Source organism: Equus caballus, chromosome 7, assembly GCF_041296265.1.
Source record: "Equus caballus isolate H_3958 breed thoroughbred chromosome 7, TB-T2T, whole genome shotgun sequence".
NCBI lineage: Eukaryota > Metazoa > Chordata > Mammalia > Perissodactyla > Equidae > Equus > Equus caballus.
Genome location: NC_091690.1, coordinates 25871366 through 25887018, shown reverse-complemented (window position 1 = coordinate 25887018; position 15653 = coordinate 25871366). Strand labels below are relative to the sequence as shown.

The 15653-nt window shown below is 44.9% G+C and overlaps 1 protein-coding gene across 17 annotated transcripts in view; it reads right to left on the bottom strand.

The window, feature by feature from the left end:
- Nucleotides 1-15653, bottom strand: part of CEP164 (centrosomal protein 164) — a 65389-nt gene that overhangs the window by 38765 nt on the left and 10971 nt on the right. For 6 of the 17 annotated variants that reach the window (XR_011440481.1, XR_011440482.1, XM_023644886.2 and 3 more), the window contains exons 4-8: nucleotides 10275-10479; nucleotides 6298-7968; nucleotides 3379-3534; nucleotides 2840-2974; nucleotides 2089-2166 (exon numbers count right to left, since the gene is read on the bottom strand). Coding sequence is in view for 13 of the 17 variants with exons in the window: in XM_023644886.2 (XP_023500654.2) it covers nucleotides 2089-2166; nucleotides 2840-2974; nucleotides 3379-3534; nucleotides 6298-7968; nucleotides 10275-10479 (2245 nt within the window). In the remaining 4 variants the exon portion in view is untranslated. Of the gene's footprint in view, nucleotides 1-2088; nucleotides 2167-2839; nucleotides 2975-3378; nucleotides 3553-6297; nucleotides 7969-10274; nucleotides 10480-15653 lie in introns of all 17 variants that reach the window. The other 11 variants (XR_011440483.1, XR_011440484.1, XM_023644890.2 and 8 more) reach the window with 5 other exon arrangements.

Sequence of the window (15653 nt, the reverse complement as noted above, 5' to 3'; positions counted from 1 at the left end):
ATAAAGAAAATAAATTTAGGGGCCGGCCTGGTGGCGCAGCAGTTAAGGGCGCATGTTCTACTTTGGCAGCCCGGGGTTTGCCGGTTCGGATCCCCGGTGCGGACATGGCACCACTTGGCAAGCACCACGCTGTGGTAGGCGTCCCACATATAAAGTAGAGGAAGATGGGCACGGATGTTAGCTCAGGGCCAGTCTTCCTCAAAAAAAAAAAAAAGAAAGAAAACAAATTTAAATCCACGATACAGGCACTGTTGTTTCACTGGTCAGTTTTTTGTGATCATGCTAATAAAATGTGAGTCATCTGTTTCATTTGAAAGTGTTTAAAGTATTTAAAAGAATTTGATATATTAGACTTGTGGAAAGTTTAATTAAGCTTGTAATCAATATTTAAATGTTTGGGAAATATGAGTTCTTGACCTCATGGTTTATTGGTTGTGTGAATACTTCAGGAATATTAAGAGAAATGTTCATTGTCAAAAATTAATAAATTGGGCACTAGACAAGTACATAGAGTAGGGAGTGTTCCTTTTCAAGTAGAAAGATGCATTGAGAGGTTTTTTTTCTTCAGGAAGATTAGCCGTGAGCTAACATCTGCTGCCAATCCTCCTCTATTTGCTGAGGAAGACTGGCCCTGAGCTAACATCTGTGCACATCTTCCTCCACTTTATTTGTGGGATGCCTGCCACAGCATGGCTTGACAAGCAGTGCGTAGGTCCATACCCAGGATCTGAACCAGTGAACCCCAGGTCGCCGAAGTGGAATGTGCGAACTTACCTGCTGTGCCACCAGGCTGGCCCCTGCATTGAGAGTTTTTAGGTATTACAATGATATGATGAGTTTGGAGTTCTGTTTGTTTTTTATAGAGCATATTCTGGTGGCAGTGGAGGACAGACTAAGGGAAAGAAATCAGAAGCAACAGGACTATGGGGTATTCTGGAAGCTATTTCCATCCACATTCTGCATTTCCCAGGCCTTGAGCCTTTGCTCCAGCTGTTCGCTTCCCTAAAATATCACTTACACCCTGATGTTGAAAACTTACCTCCTCCTCAGGACCCAGGTCAAACGGCATCTCTTCCACTAAGTTTTCCCTGATTTCTAAAAAATTAATTTCTTCCCCCTCAGAACTCCTCCAAACAGTGTGCCTGTGCTAGAGCTCTTTACACATACTGCCCTGTTTTATAGTTTCCTAAGTATTCATTTAAACATTTACCGAGCAATTACTAAACGTCCTTCTCGCTCTCAAACTCCTTGAGGCCAGTCCACACCTACATCTTACCACATCTGTGTCTCCCACGGGGCCTAGCACAGTGGCCTGCCACAGAGCTAGCATTCGACAAGTGTTAAGAATCTGGATGATGTTACACCTCTGTTTAAAACCTCCGACGGTCCCAACGCCTGTATAATGTTTGAGTCCAAACTCCTTAGCTGGCACCCAGGTCCTCTATAATCCAGCCCAGCCTACCTCCACAGTCCTATCTCCCACTCTCCTCCCACATGTGCTCTGTACTCCAGTCCAAGGAGACCCCTCAGCTTGCCCAAACTCACCCTGCACCTTCCGCCTCTGCCTGTGCAGTGCCCTGCACTTGCACTTCTCTCTCACCCTTCCCTCGGCTGGTCCAGTCCTGCCCATCATCCTTCCTGGCTCACCTCGGATGTCAGCTTCTCAATGAAGCCTTTCCTGATCAATCCAAATGGGGAGGAGACCCCTAATTCTCCCCTCCCGTGGCGCTCTGTTTTACCATCCTTGTGGCTTCACTGCATTCTACTCTGTGCTCCAATCATTTAAGTGTCTCCGATGAGACTGTAAACTCTGAGAGGGCAGTAATCACATCTAATTTATGCGTGTATGGCCTACAGAGCACCTAGACAAGTGCCTCATGTGGAAATACTCTAGAAATGGTAGTTATTTGATAAATGAGTAAATGGATGAATTCCTTTCCCCTCTTGTGCTTCCTCAAACCCCAGAAATCCCATCTGGACAGGACTGGAACAAAATGGTTCTCTTTCTAAATATGCACCCCCAAGAAGAAAGGCCTAAGAAGGAAGGAGGGACACACCAGGTGGAGGCATTTGCCTTCAGGGTCTTACCTCATACTCAAAGTCACCCACCAGTGCCCCAATGTCCAGGTGCAGGTTCTTAAGAAGATCACTTGAGCTGCGGACACTCTGAAAACAAAAGTGATGACGAGGAGTTAAGTTGAAAGAAACTAGTCAGCACAGGGTGAGGGCCAAGAAGTTTTATGCTTTCTGGGTCAGACCTCGGAGGTATATAGACTGAGTGAGAAATGAAGCTATGGGCTGGGAAATCATTTTTACTTATTTTCAAAGTAGCAAAGAGGTTAACCAAAAGGTGAAAACAACCCAAGTGTCATCAACAGATGAATGGATAAACACAATGTGGTATATTCATACAATGGAATATATAAAACGGAATGAAGTTCTAATGCATGTTACAACATGGATGAACCTTGAAAATATTATGCTCAGTGAAATAAGCCAGACAGAAACGGACAAATATTGTATGATTCCACTTACACGAAATATCTAGAACAGATAAATTCACAGAGACAGAGAGTAGAATAGAGGACACCAGGGACTCAGAAGAGGGGAGAAGGGGGAGTTATTGTTTAATGGGTACAGTTTCTATTTGGGATTATGAGTAAATTCTGGAGATGGATAATGGTGATGACTGCATAACATTATGAAGGCCACTGAACTGTACACTTAAAAGCAGTTAAAATGATAACTTTCATGTTATATATATTTGACCACAATAAAAAAATATTTTTTAAAAAAAATAGCAGAGGGTTTCCAGGCCAGGAGGAGAATTCATCATTACCTGGTTGTCACTTTCCACATCATCCTCCTCGTTAGTCTCCTCCCCTAAAGCCAAGAGGTTGAGAGCATTCGTGTCCTCATGGATGGAACCCAAGAGACCCTTTGTATAAGCAGAAGTCTTGAGACCCTGTGAAGGCTCCAAAATAGAGAAGGAAAGTCAAGGGACTCACTAGGAGGACCTTCAGAAGGCTTTCTTCTCTCTCTTTCTGTCTAGATGTCTCCCAGAGCAAGTCTGCCATGTCCAAGAAGCCGACCCCAGCAACTCCAGCTCAACCGATCCCTTGCTTTTCCAACTCCTACTGTCCTGGCTGCATGGACTGAGAAATGAGCACCACCGTCCCTAGAGCATGGGTCTATCCTCCACTGCCCCGAGTCCACATTCAGCATCATACAAGTGTGACTCATCTTCTCAACTACATTATGAGCTTTGAGGACTCAGCCTGTGCCTTCTGTGTCTCATCCATGGGCCACAGTTCCTAGCATGGTGCACAGGAGGCCTCACAGTAACTAAATACACTGAACACAAGAAAAAGTATTTACCAGCGTGAGTTCTCCAAGCTGACCGGTCTCCACTGAGCTCCCCAGGCTCACACTTTGAGATCCACGAAGAGCAGAGGGCGGGGCATCCACAAGACCCCTTAATGGAGCCAGGCCTCCAAGAGGAGTATGGACTGGGGCTAATGAGGGGCCCACGGCCTGGGCAACAAAAAACACCTGTTACAAACCCGAGAAACCACATGGCTCTCAGAGTGTCAGAGACAGATATAAAAATAAAACAGCTAAATCCTGCCCGCTCAAATTTAAACCACCTCCGTTCAGAGGCTGCTAATGAAACACAATATCCAGAAATTACCATCATGCCAACCGTGTGAGAAATCACAGGCTGGTTTCCCGGTCCTCCTAACTCTGCTGCTGGCTCACAAAACAGTTCTCGCACATCTGGCAGATGAGGCACAGTGTTCTGCTCTCCCTTCAGAAGCCAGAGAGGAGGCAGGGAGAGGGCAGAGCAGAGACAAAAGCCTCATCTACCAGAATGAGACGTCTCAGTAGATAATGTTTAAAACTGATGAATCAAGAAAAAGCAGTCCAAGCATATTATTTGCAAATATGGAATAAACACCAGAAGAAAGCGGTTGCCTCTGGGGAGGGGCACACACACCAGAGGACTGCTGTTATTTTATTATATGCCTTTTGGTGCTATTTGACTCTAATACGGGCACGTATTTCTTTCATTAAAAGAAATATTAACTATGAAAAAACATACACCAGCAACAAAAGAACTCTCTTTCCCCTGTGCACTGATGAGGAAAGTGGCTGAAACGAGCCTAGCCGAGGGACTGACCAGGTCCCCTCCTCCCCTGTTCTCAGGACGGCCAAATGACGGCTTCACGCTAGCAAGGACTGGGGCGAGAAACCAGGCTGGAAGTCAGAAGCTGTGAGACCTCGGCCTACTCAGACTCTCGGATTCTCGGTTTACTCATCCGCCAGATGGAGATGATACGTGCCTTGCCACTTAAGAAGGCTGGTGGAGACGTTCAAATGAGATAATGAAAGCAAGGAGCACGTGTGAGTGGAAGCGCTATTATTGTAGGGATCCACATTGCAATGGTCTGGGCTTAGAAACAGAGGCAAGGATAGCATTCTGGGGACAATTTACAAAGAGCTCTTTAAAATTCACCTCTCAAAATTGAAATGTATGAAATAACACAAAAATTCCATCCCTCTCTAATCCCACAGGGACTGAAGAGAGAAAGGAGAACATGGGGGAGGCCAGGCCGAGGAAGTTCGGACGGCCCACCTTCTCACCCGCAGCCTCAGCCTACAGGCCAGATCAGCAAGCGGGCTCTGAACAGGGCCTGATTCTGTACGAGGAGGGCATCAAATGCTCATGGGAAAGGTGAGATGGGACCCTCTTCCAGCCTTTGTAGATTCCTAATCATCTGGCCTGTTGTACAGTTTCTTTGTTAGGGAGAAAAGGAGCTGATGACAATAAAACGTGTGCCCACATTAGCCCAGCCCCAGGCACTGGGTTAAGCACTTTACACATCATCTCACTGTATTCTCACAACAACCCACGGCCACAGGCCCCACGTGAGCAAACAGCGTGAGGTCAAGACCCCCGCCGCAAGTCACCGGGCCAGCAAGGGCAGACACGGGATCGGAACCCAGGGCTGTCCCTGAGCCAGTACTTTACACTGCCCCCTGGCTGTGGCAGAAAAGGAGCCCCGGAAAGCTAGTCAGGTGAACTGTGCACAAACCGGGTTGCTCCTCCTGGCTTCAGCCCTTCCAACCAGCCCTGGCGTATCAGCAAGCAAAACTCTTCCCACACTGTATTTATAGAAAATTATAGACTCCTAACATGGCTAATTTGCTAACGTGCTGGGGGCTTGAGGGAGAGAGACAGGCATGCTGAGGGCTTTGTTCTCCCAGGCCTTTACCAAATCAGTGGTTAGTGGGGAAATTATACATTCCTGGCTCCTGGCTGATCATCTTCTATAGACGGCCATTAACTCTGACTACGGGCTGTGCATGGCGTTGTCCTTCAGAGCAGATAAACTTGCTGCCATCAGGCTAATTAAAACTTTCAGGACAATCTGCAGCTTGTCTGATATTTATAGTGCTACAGTAGCTATCAGAACTAACGGAGAACCAGTGCACGCCAGCAACTAGGAACCAGAGGTAACGACTGGGGAAAGCCACAGCTGGGCAACAGCAAAAGAACAGCTGGGGAAATTCACATTGACCCCCCATGGTCTCTGCTCCAAGTTGACTTTTTCTGAATGAAGACTAAGGTATGACTCTTCCAAGGGACAAAGGGTCAGATGACAGGGCAAGCCCAGCCCTTTGGTAAATCCCAGTAGGGGAGGCAGTGAAGGCACAAATAGGGTCTGCACAAGCCTGACACAGGGTATTCACCTGGGAACCCTGGGCAGCAAGGAGCAGAAGCGGCTCACTGGATGGCTGAGAGAGATTCTGGGCCGTAGCCCCTTGTGTCAGTAGTAACTCTCTAGTTCTGTGTGATTCCAAGAAGGGACACAATTGAGAGCTTGGGGCAAGGGTGTCTACTTGGAAGGACCTCTATCTATAATCAGCTGAAGCGAGAGGCTTCCCAAATCCCAGGAAGGTACCTATATGGTGCGTGAGTGCCAGGATCAGCACCACCTTGCTCACCCTCAAAATTGATCATCCTCAGTGAACCACTCATGGATTACAGTTAGATCCAGGAAAGGAAGTCTAAAAACCCTCAGCCCATATCTTGCAGGTGATAGGGTAGAAGAAACATGAAATACACGTCATCCCACAGGATGGCCAACCTGGGCAGTTAAGGGATCCATAGTTACCAAGGGAGGGCAACTAACAGGAAGCTAGACCTGATGGCTGCGTTAAGACGCCAACTCACCCTGTTCCCTCCCTGCCAAGTCACTGAGGCCTGTGGGCCACACCGTCTAAGAGGCCTACCTGGCTGAGAAGCAGCATCTTGCCTGGCTCTGCAGTGAGCCCTCTGTTGGAACTCAGCTCGACTGGCCCCTGCCTGAGGGGGCTGCTGCTTGGCTGGAAACAGGCTTGCTGAGAGGCCTCCTGACAAGCAGGGGCAAGGGCCGCCTCCGGAGGATGCTCCAGCAGCTCTGGCCTCCCAGCCAGAAACCTTGAGTCCCTCTCCACGGCTCTGATGGCCTCATGTTCACCCTCACTAGACATCCTGGAGGACTCAGGTGCCACGCAACAGACCATGCTTGCAATGTCTTTGCTCGGCCTCTCCGGCATGCTCTCGGGCAGCCCCAGGCCCTCCAGCCGCCTGGAGATCTTGACCATCTGCAGGATGTGCTGGTAGAACCTCTGGTCCTCAGAGTAGTCTTCACTCTCTGACTGCTCATCAGCAGAGCTCTGCATGTGGGACAACTGCGGCACTAGGAAGGGGCTGGAGTGTGGATCTCTGGGCCAGGGGCCTGAGGGACCCTCGCCCCGCTCAGATCCCTGAGAGCTCTGCAGGTCCCAAGGGAAGTTGTTCACCTCACCCAGGATCTGAGAGCCCAGGGGAGAGGCCAGGCTGCTGCTGCTCTCCAAATCAGGCCCAGACCCACCAGACTTCCTGTCCTCCTCAGGGGACTCTGGAGACCCTGGGGGTTGTCTCTTGTCACTGGTAGAAGACTCCCCAGGGGCACTCCCTGAAGGGGTATTCTGAGCTGGTTCTGACACCAGGGTAGCAGGTGGTACTAGGAAGAGGCCCTGAGGTGGATCTTCAGCCGAGGCCCCTGGAGCCTCAGCGTCACTGGGCTCTGTTTTCTTGCAGCTCCTGGGAGTGTCCTTGTTGACAAGATTGGAGACCTGCCCCATCCACAATCCTGGGGGCTCTCGCCTCCTCCTCCCTCTGCCCACACTCCCACCTTCCCCATAAACACCCTGCCAGCTCAGGTCTTCGGCTGGGCTACTATCTAACAAGAACAGCTTGCTCTTCCTGATAGGCAACATGTGGTCAGAAGAACAAGGGGACGGGGAAGGCTCCCCCTCAGAGGATGGCAAGGGAATGGGGCTCTGGCCTTTGTCCCCCCCGGGGCCAGTGGAGCTCAGTTTGGCCATGTTCTGGCTGTGCTGCTCCCCTTTCAGCTGCGGGCCCTTGACGGCTTCAGACAGCTTTGAGTGGATGGAGGCCTGGCTCCTGCTTTCTAACACATCCTGCCCACTCTGGAGGGGCCGGGGGTTCTCAGGGCCCGGAGCGCCAGGTTTCTGCTGTCTGGTCCTCATTTCCAGCTCTTCTATTTCAGGGTCCGAAAATCCCAGGTAGATTTTCTCTGTCGGCTTCTGGGGTTTCTCCAGACCCTGCTGATCACCTAATTCTGTCCTGCGTTGGACTGGGGCTCTGCCTAAGATTTTCTCCACGTCAGCAAAGATCTGATGGATTCGGGAAGCTGGGCCTTTGGAGAGTGGCTGCAGCTTGCCGGGCAGTGTGCCCATGAGAGGCCAAGGGGTGTCACCAAGCATGCATGGGCTCTTCCCTTTCTTAAAGAAGCCCTCACTTCTAGCCTGCATCTTTTGGTCTAGGTCCATATCAGCAAGCCCCGGTGCTGGGAGAGGGGATGGGCCACGGAGAAAGGAGGAAGAAGGCAGAAGTCCCTGCTCAGGCTGTGTTTCCTAGATGGGTATATAAACATGCAGAGAAAACTAAGACAAAGCACTTCTGAGTTATACTCGCTACCTCAGCCCTTGGCAAGCCCTCAGCAGAAACCCACCCTCCATCTAAAATCAAATACAAACAAAAGAGGGAAGAGAAGCTAAAAACTCCCTGGGGCTGAAAGTATGTTGTTTTCTGGTCCTGAGTTTCTATGAAGAGGAGGTTGGTAGATCAATGGCTTACAAACCTTGTTGCACAGCACCTGGGGTTGGTTCCACATGGCACCTCGGGGGCCACTAGAGTGTGTATGTGATGGGGAAGGGGCATCACCAAGACCTACATCCCCAGGACCAACCACGGCAGCTCCACTTATTTACACGCTAAACTTATTGATACTCCTCTATGGAGGAGCTGATTTGAAGACAGGGCTTCACTAGTAACAAAAGTCTGAAAATCACCAACCAATTCTCCCCAAGGTACCATCGAGCTCTCAGTTCTGCGATTGGTTCACTTTATAAAATCACCAACCTTATCAAGGACTACCAGAAGCTGTCTAAGAAGGGAGAGGGAGGGGAATCACAACCAGTGAGCTGAGCCTCGGAGACTCCGTCTAGGTCTTCCACCAAAGGCATGAGTTGGTACTGCTCAAGAGAGGTCCACAGTCACAGAATCTCGGGGCTGGATAAAAACCCTAAAAGGTCAACCACACTCTGCAAACATTCGCACTAAACCACAGCGGGCCCATGAGAGCCGACACACCTCCAGAGAGCCTAAACCACCTGAGTCCAGGTCGCCCACCCGGCTCAGGCCTGCCCCCTGGTGGAACCCAGGTTTGAGGCACCTGTCCTGAGCCCTCAGATCTAGACTGGCAGCCGACAACTGTTCAATCGTCTTCAGCTCCTCAAGCCACAGAAGGAATCCTTTTAACAGGGGCTCCAGGAACTCATCACATGCCCAGAACCCAATCTGTTACACAACCCTCCACCCCAGAACCCTCACTTCATTCTCTCTCTCACCTTTAGTCATACCAGAGCCTGCCCAGATTCTGATTATTATTTAAAAGAGTTCTGGGTTAGTAAAAAACCCATTATCCATCTTTTGCCTTTCAAACACATGACATGAGAAAATTCAGCCTATTCGGGAACTACCTGCCCGCTTTTCTCTATCTGGAGGAACAGACTTGTTAGCTTATTTCTCAGAACCACGAGTAGTAGTGTGTGGAGGAGGGGAAGGGGGCGAGGATTATCTGTGGAGCTTGGAAACGATAAAAAGGAAAAATTCATCAGCAACCATCCAACGCCAGAACCGACTCCTTGGGAAGGAAGGAAGAAAGATGGAGGAAATCTTTGCTCAGAAGTAAGCACTAGGCCCTGGTGGGAAATAAAGACTACAAACAAAAGAGCAAATCAACTGGACCATTGAGAGGGTTGCAAAGATACTCCCAGTGCCCCCCACCCGGCTGACCTGGGTTCCTCTGTCCTTCCTACTCCTGGCCATGCCCCGCCTGCCCATGCCTGGGTGAAGGGAAAAAGGCAGGTTTCCCTGCAATGTCCCGGTGCTCTGGGAGAGCCTGCACCTCACTTCAGAATGGCTCCAAGGCTTTGCTTCTCCACCTGTAAAATGAGGGTGGTAACTCTGCCTCCTAAGTTCAGACACACTGGAGGGACAAACAATACAATAATGGGAAAGAGCACTTTCAACTCTGAAGAAAAAAGCTGCTTGAGACCAAGGTGATCACGCTGCAGTCAAACCTCAGTTATCCACCACTAACCAAGGACACTGGCAACAAAGACGATCCACGGGGGTGGATAAAGCCCAAAGCTTTTCTTTTTGGATCTTGAAGGCACTGGTGTTCTGATAAGTGAATTTTGGCTACATCTGACATTAGGAATTCACAGCACTAAGACAAACAATGAACCCACATTAGGAAGGCCTGACTCTGAAAGCAGAGGAAGGACGCTCCCCTCTCAAGGCTCCCTGGCCTCCACCAACTGCTCCCTGTCCCTCCACTCTCCAGAGGGGCAGACAGCATGACAACTTAGACTATTGCAAAACACTATCCTCAGCAGAGCGCTCTCTCTGACCAATCCTATTATGTAATGTGTCTTCCCAGGGGAAAAAAGGAATTGTTTAGAGACAGTAACAACTTCTAGAAGCTGAAAGGAAAATCTGCCAGAAGATGGGCACAATTCAGGTGATGTAGTGTCAAGAAATTACTATATTACTGTTGCTGTTCTTCACGTCCCAGCTGTGAACACCTAGAGGTTCCCAGCGTCCCCTGAGGTTTCAGCCCTGGCTTCTCGGGAGCCGGCAGCCACTGACTCACCAGGGGACTTCTGGAGGTCTCTTTGTCCTTCTTGTCTTTCTTTTCCTTTTTCTTCTTCTTCTCTTTCTTCTTACTGGCCCCAGAAGTTGACAGCTTCCCTCGCTCTTGGATCACCAAGTTCCGATAGTGCTCGTCACATGGATGGTCCCACATGGACTGCCCGTTGGCAAAGTTAAAATAGTAAATATCACCTGTGATGTCCTGGCTGGGGACGAGCAGAGGGGAGAAGTTAGTCCCTGCTCAGGTCCAAAGCTACTTAAGAAAAAAGAAAAAACAGAGAGAAGGCAGAGAAGAAGGAGGAAGGGGGGACAGGGGAAGAGGGGGAGAGACTGCGGGAAAAGAGGGGATGAGAAGGGAGAAGAAGAGAGGAAAAGATTAACACAAAATTGAAGGGTACTATTTGGCTAAGAATAAGGAGTTAACTGAGATAGAACAAAAGATTAGGATACCTAAGGACTTCTCTAGATGGAGACATATAGCCACTGAGGCTCCTGGGAGTTCCTGTACCACTACAGTAGGAATAAACTTGGTTTCATTTAGATGGATAAGTACAAACACTATGGTATCTTGGAGATAAATTCTAGGATAGACCTTGCTTAATATTTTTATAAATGGTCTGAGGACAAAAGATGCATTGTGAAAGCTCTGGTTTTGCAAAAGACTCTAAACTCATAAGAGGTGACAATCCAAGCTGGTGGGGATCGACAACAGAAGGAAATAATACAGAAGGTGGGTCTCAAGAACCTGTGTTGCAACAGGGACAAGTCCAAAATAAACCATTCATCCCATCCACCGTTATCCATAATCCATTAGGACAGCTAACAGAACAAAAAACTATTGACAAGAGCAATATAAAAGATACAATACCCAGGAACAAATCCAAAGTGTACAAAATCTTTATAAAGCTTCACTGAAAAGTCAGGGAAAAAAAAAAAGAAAAACCAGTAGGAGAGCCATGCCATGTTCCTGAACAGAAAGACTCAAGTCTACAAACATGCCAATAATCTGCAAATTAATGTACAAATCCAATATAATCCCAACAGAACCCCAATCGGGCTCCTTATGAAACTTGACAAGCTCAATCTCAATTCAAATAAAAGAGAAAATATGTAAAAGTAAACAGGAAAAATGTCAGGGATAAAAGATAAAAAGAAGATATACAAAAGGCCAAAAAGCATATGAAAAGATGCTTGATAACACTAAACATTAGGAAAACGAAAATTAAAACCAAAATGAAATACCACTTCACACCCATTAGCATGACTATTATCAAAAAAGCAGAAAATAACAAGTGTTGGCAAGAATGTGGAGAAACTGGAATGCTGGTTTACTGCTGGTGGGAGTGTAAATTGCTGTAGCCACTGTGAAAAACAGTATAGAGTTTCCTCAAAAAATTAAAAATAGAATTACCATATGACCCAGCAATTCCACTTCTGGGTACATACCCAAAAGAACTGAAAGCAGGCATTCGAACAGATGTTTGTAAACCAATGTTCATAGTAGCATTATTCACAATAACCAAAAGGCAGAAACAACCCAAACGTCCATTGACAAATGAGTAGATAAACAAAACATGGTATATACATACAATGGAATATTACTCAGTCCTAAAAAGGAATGAAATTCTGACACATCTACAACATGGATGAACCTTACAGACATTATGCTAAATAAAATAAGCCAGACACAAAAAGACAAATATTGTATGATTCCACTTACATGAAGTACCTAGAACAAGCAAATTAAATAGAGACAGAACGTAGATTAGAGGTTACTAGGGGCTGGAGAGAGGGGGGAATGTGGAGTTACTGTTTAACAGGTACAGAGTTCAGTTTGGGAAGATGAAAACTTCTGGAGATGGGTGGTCAGGATGGTTGCACAGCTATACGAATGTACTTAATGCCGCTGAACTGTATATCTAAAAATGGTTACAACAGTAAATTTTATGTTTATACATATTTTACCAGAAAAAAATTTTGTAACTTCAATGTGATAAAAGAAAGCATAAAGAAAATTAAAAGACAAGAAACTGGGAGAAAATAGAAACTAGTATAAGATTAATACACAGAAAAAACAAAGAGTTCCACCTTCTTAACAAAAATAAAAAGATAAGCAACCCAATAGACAAAAGGACAAAGGATATAAACAAGCAAATCACAAAAGATAAACAAATGGCCAACTCCACTCTGCAAACAATTTGGGAAATGCCAATCAAAACAATCAGGCATAATTTCTTGCCTCTGGATTGACAGGTTTTTTGGATTGATACTTATTTTGGGATTGACAAGATTTTAATTGACAATATTTTTAAATGAACAATCACGTGCTGTTGGTGGGACTGTTAAACTTTAATGGAAAGTAATTCGGTATTAACTAACTGTACTTAAATCCTGCACAAACTTTAATACATCATTTCAAATTCTAGAAGTTTTTTCTAAAGAAACACATACAAAACTTCAGGCAACATGCTTAATTGAACTGAAGGAAACCTCTGACCTCTCCTCACCCCGTGCCAACACAGATAAATACTGGATTAATATTTAACAACAATTATAACAACAAAACAAGAAGAGAAAAAAAATCATTTTTCAACATAGCCAGATTGAAAAAGAAATTCTCAGATGCCAGAATCAGAAAGAAAACGTGAAACCTGAGTAGTAAGTGCACGAACTGACAAGTCAAGGCTGGTATCTGACCTGGATACAGGCCCTGGGAACTTGTGTTTTAATGCCAATGTAGGGACACAAAATGTGGCCTTAGACTTCCATGAATTTGGTACCTGGAAATCAGACCCTTACACACATCTTGGGCCCTTAAGGCTGCTCCCGCCATGAATAAAAGTACCTAGCAGACCATGGACGCGGCAAGAAAGCATGCTGCCCACTCCAGGTTCTAGGCAGGCAAAACAAAATTTAATGAAAAACTGAAACCCCAAGACACATGTAGATAGAGAGTCCAAAATGTGGTAAGGAAATCCCAAGTCAGGAATTTAATGGAAAAATTTGGTCCTAAACCACTGAAAAACCCTTGGCCAAAGCCACTGTAAAGCAACTCAACAACCTAGGAAGGAGACACTCACAAAAAGTAACCTCTACAGAAGATGAATTCATGAAATTCACAATAAATAACTATAAACCACATGAGAAAACAGTTCAACATGAAGGAAAATCAGTGACACAATGAAGAGAAGGATTAGCACACAAAGAAACGGCATAGAACAATCAGAAGACGACTGAAAATAACTACATTTAACCTTATTGTACGGAGAAAAGGAGTAGAATCCATAACGAAAGAATAGAACTCTAAAACACTCCAGACATACTGAAAGAACATAACAGAACTTGTAGGAATTGGTAGTCATTAAATTAAAAAACAAAACAAAAAAACACGTGGGTTACAAAGCAGATTTGACACAGAAGAAGAAACAAATAGTGAATTGGAAAATATATCAAAGGAAATTATCCAGAACGCAGCATGCAAGACAAAGTGATTTTGAAAATATGAAACAGAAGAGATATGGAGGATAAAATAAGTGGGCCAAATATAGTTCTAGTCAGAGTTCCAGAAAAGAAAAGTGATACGGTTTAGAGTTTTCAAAAATTGAAGAGAAACCTGAGTCTTCAAAGTAAGAAGGCACTCCAAATCCTGAACATGGTAAATAAAAATAAATCCATAGCCAGATACAGTGTAGTGAAATTACAGAACACCAAAGATAAAAACAACCAGAGAGGGGAAAAATTAATTACCTACAAAGGAACAACAAAACACATGTCTTATTAGCAAAACCAGAAGTCAGAAGACAATGGTACATAGTATTGTCAAGCAGCTGTTCAACAAACCGTTTCATACTCAACTAAACGCTTATTCAAGAGTGAGACCAAACAAAAATGATGAAGGACATGGGGAGATATAAACACATTTAGCAGGCTTGCTACAAAGGACGTTTATAGAACCCTGAATCCAAAAATGGGAGACTACACACTCTTATCAAGCACATACAGAAAATTTACCTAAATGCAACCACTTACTGAACCACAAAAAAGTCTCAACTTGTAATGAAGAATAAATATAAAGAAAAAATAAGATTGGAAATCAGTAGTAAAAAGAAATCCAAAAAAATACCCAAACTCTATCTACCTCACCCCTTCAAACTATTATTTTGGAGCAAAGATACTTAACAAAATTTTAGAAAGTCAAATCCAATAACATATAATCATGACCAAGCAGTTTATCCCAGGAATGTAAGGTTGGTTTAACATTCAAAAATCAGTCAATGTAACTGACCATATTAACGGACCAATAAAGAAAAATCATATGATCCTATCAATAGTTACAGAAAAAACATTTGATGAAATCCAATATCCATTTCTGATTTAAACTCTCAGCAAGCTAGGAATAGGAGGGAACTTCCTCATCTTGACAAACGGCATTTACAAAAAACCCAGACCTAATATCATACTTAACGGTGAAAGACTGAAAGCATTCCCCTTAAGATTAGGAATAAGGAAAGAATGTCCACTGTCACCACTTCTATACAACTGTTACCCAAGGTTCTAGCCAGCGCAGTAAGGCAAGAAACAGAAACAGAAGGCATCCAGATCAGAAAGAAGAAATAAAAGTGTCTTTATTCCCAGAACATATGATCACCTATGTAGGAAATCCTATGGAATCCACAAAAAAGCTACTAGAACTGACGTAAATGAGTTTAGCAAGGCTGCAGGCTACAAGATCAATATACAAAACCAACCTTATTTTTATATAAATGCAACGAAAAACTGGAAATTAAAATTTTAAAATAACCACTTATAGAAGCATCAAAAATATGAACTACTTAGAAAAATCTGATAAAATATGGGCAAGACATTTACACTAAAAACTACAAAACATTTTTTAGAGATATTAAAGAAAACCTAAATAAATGGAGATAGACCACGTTCACAGGTTAGAAGACTCAATATTGTTTAAGATGTCAGTTCTCCCAAATTGATTTATAGATTCAATGCAATCCCAAGCAAAATCCTAACCGAATCTTTTTGTAGAAATTGACAAGCTGATTCTAAATTCATATAGAAATGCAAAGGACCTAGCATTTTGAAAACAGAGAACAAAGTTGGTTTCAAGATTTATTATAAAGCTACAGTAATCAAGACAGTATGGTATCGGTGTAAAGACAGACACACAGATCAATGGAAGAGAGCAGAGAATCCAGCAACAGACCCACACATAACAGCCAATTTAGAAAAAAATCTAAACACCCTTCACTATAAGCGTGGTTAAATAAATCAGGATTTTTTTTTTAAAGATTTTAGTTTTCATTTTTCTCCCCAAAGCCTCCTGGCACATAGTTGTATATTTTAGTTGTGGGTCCTTCTAGTTGTG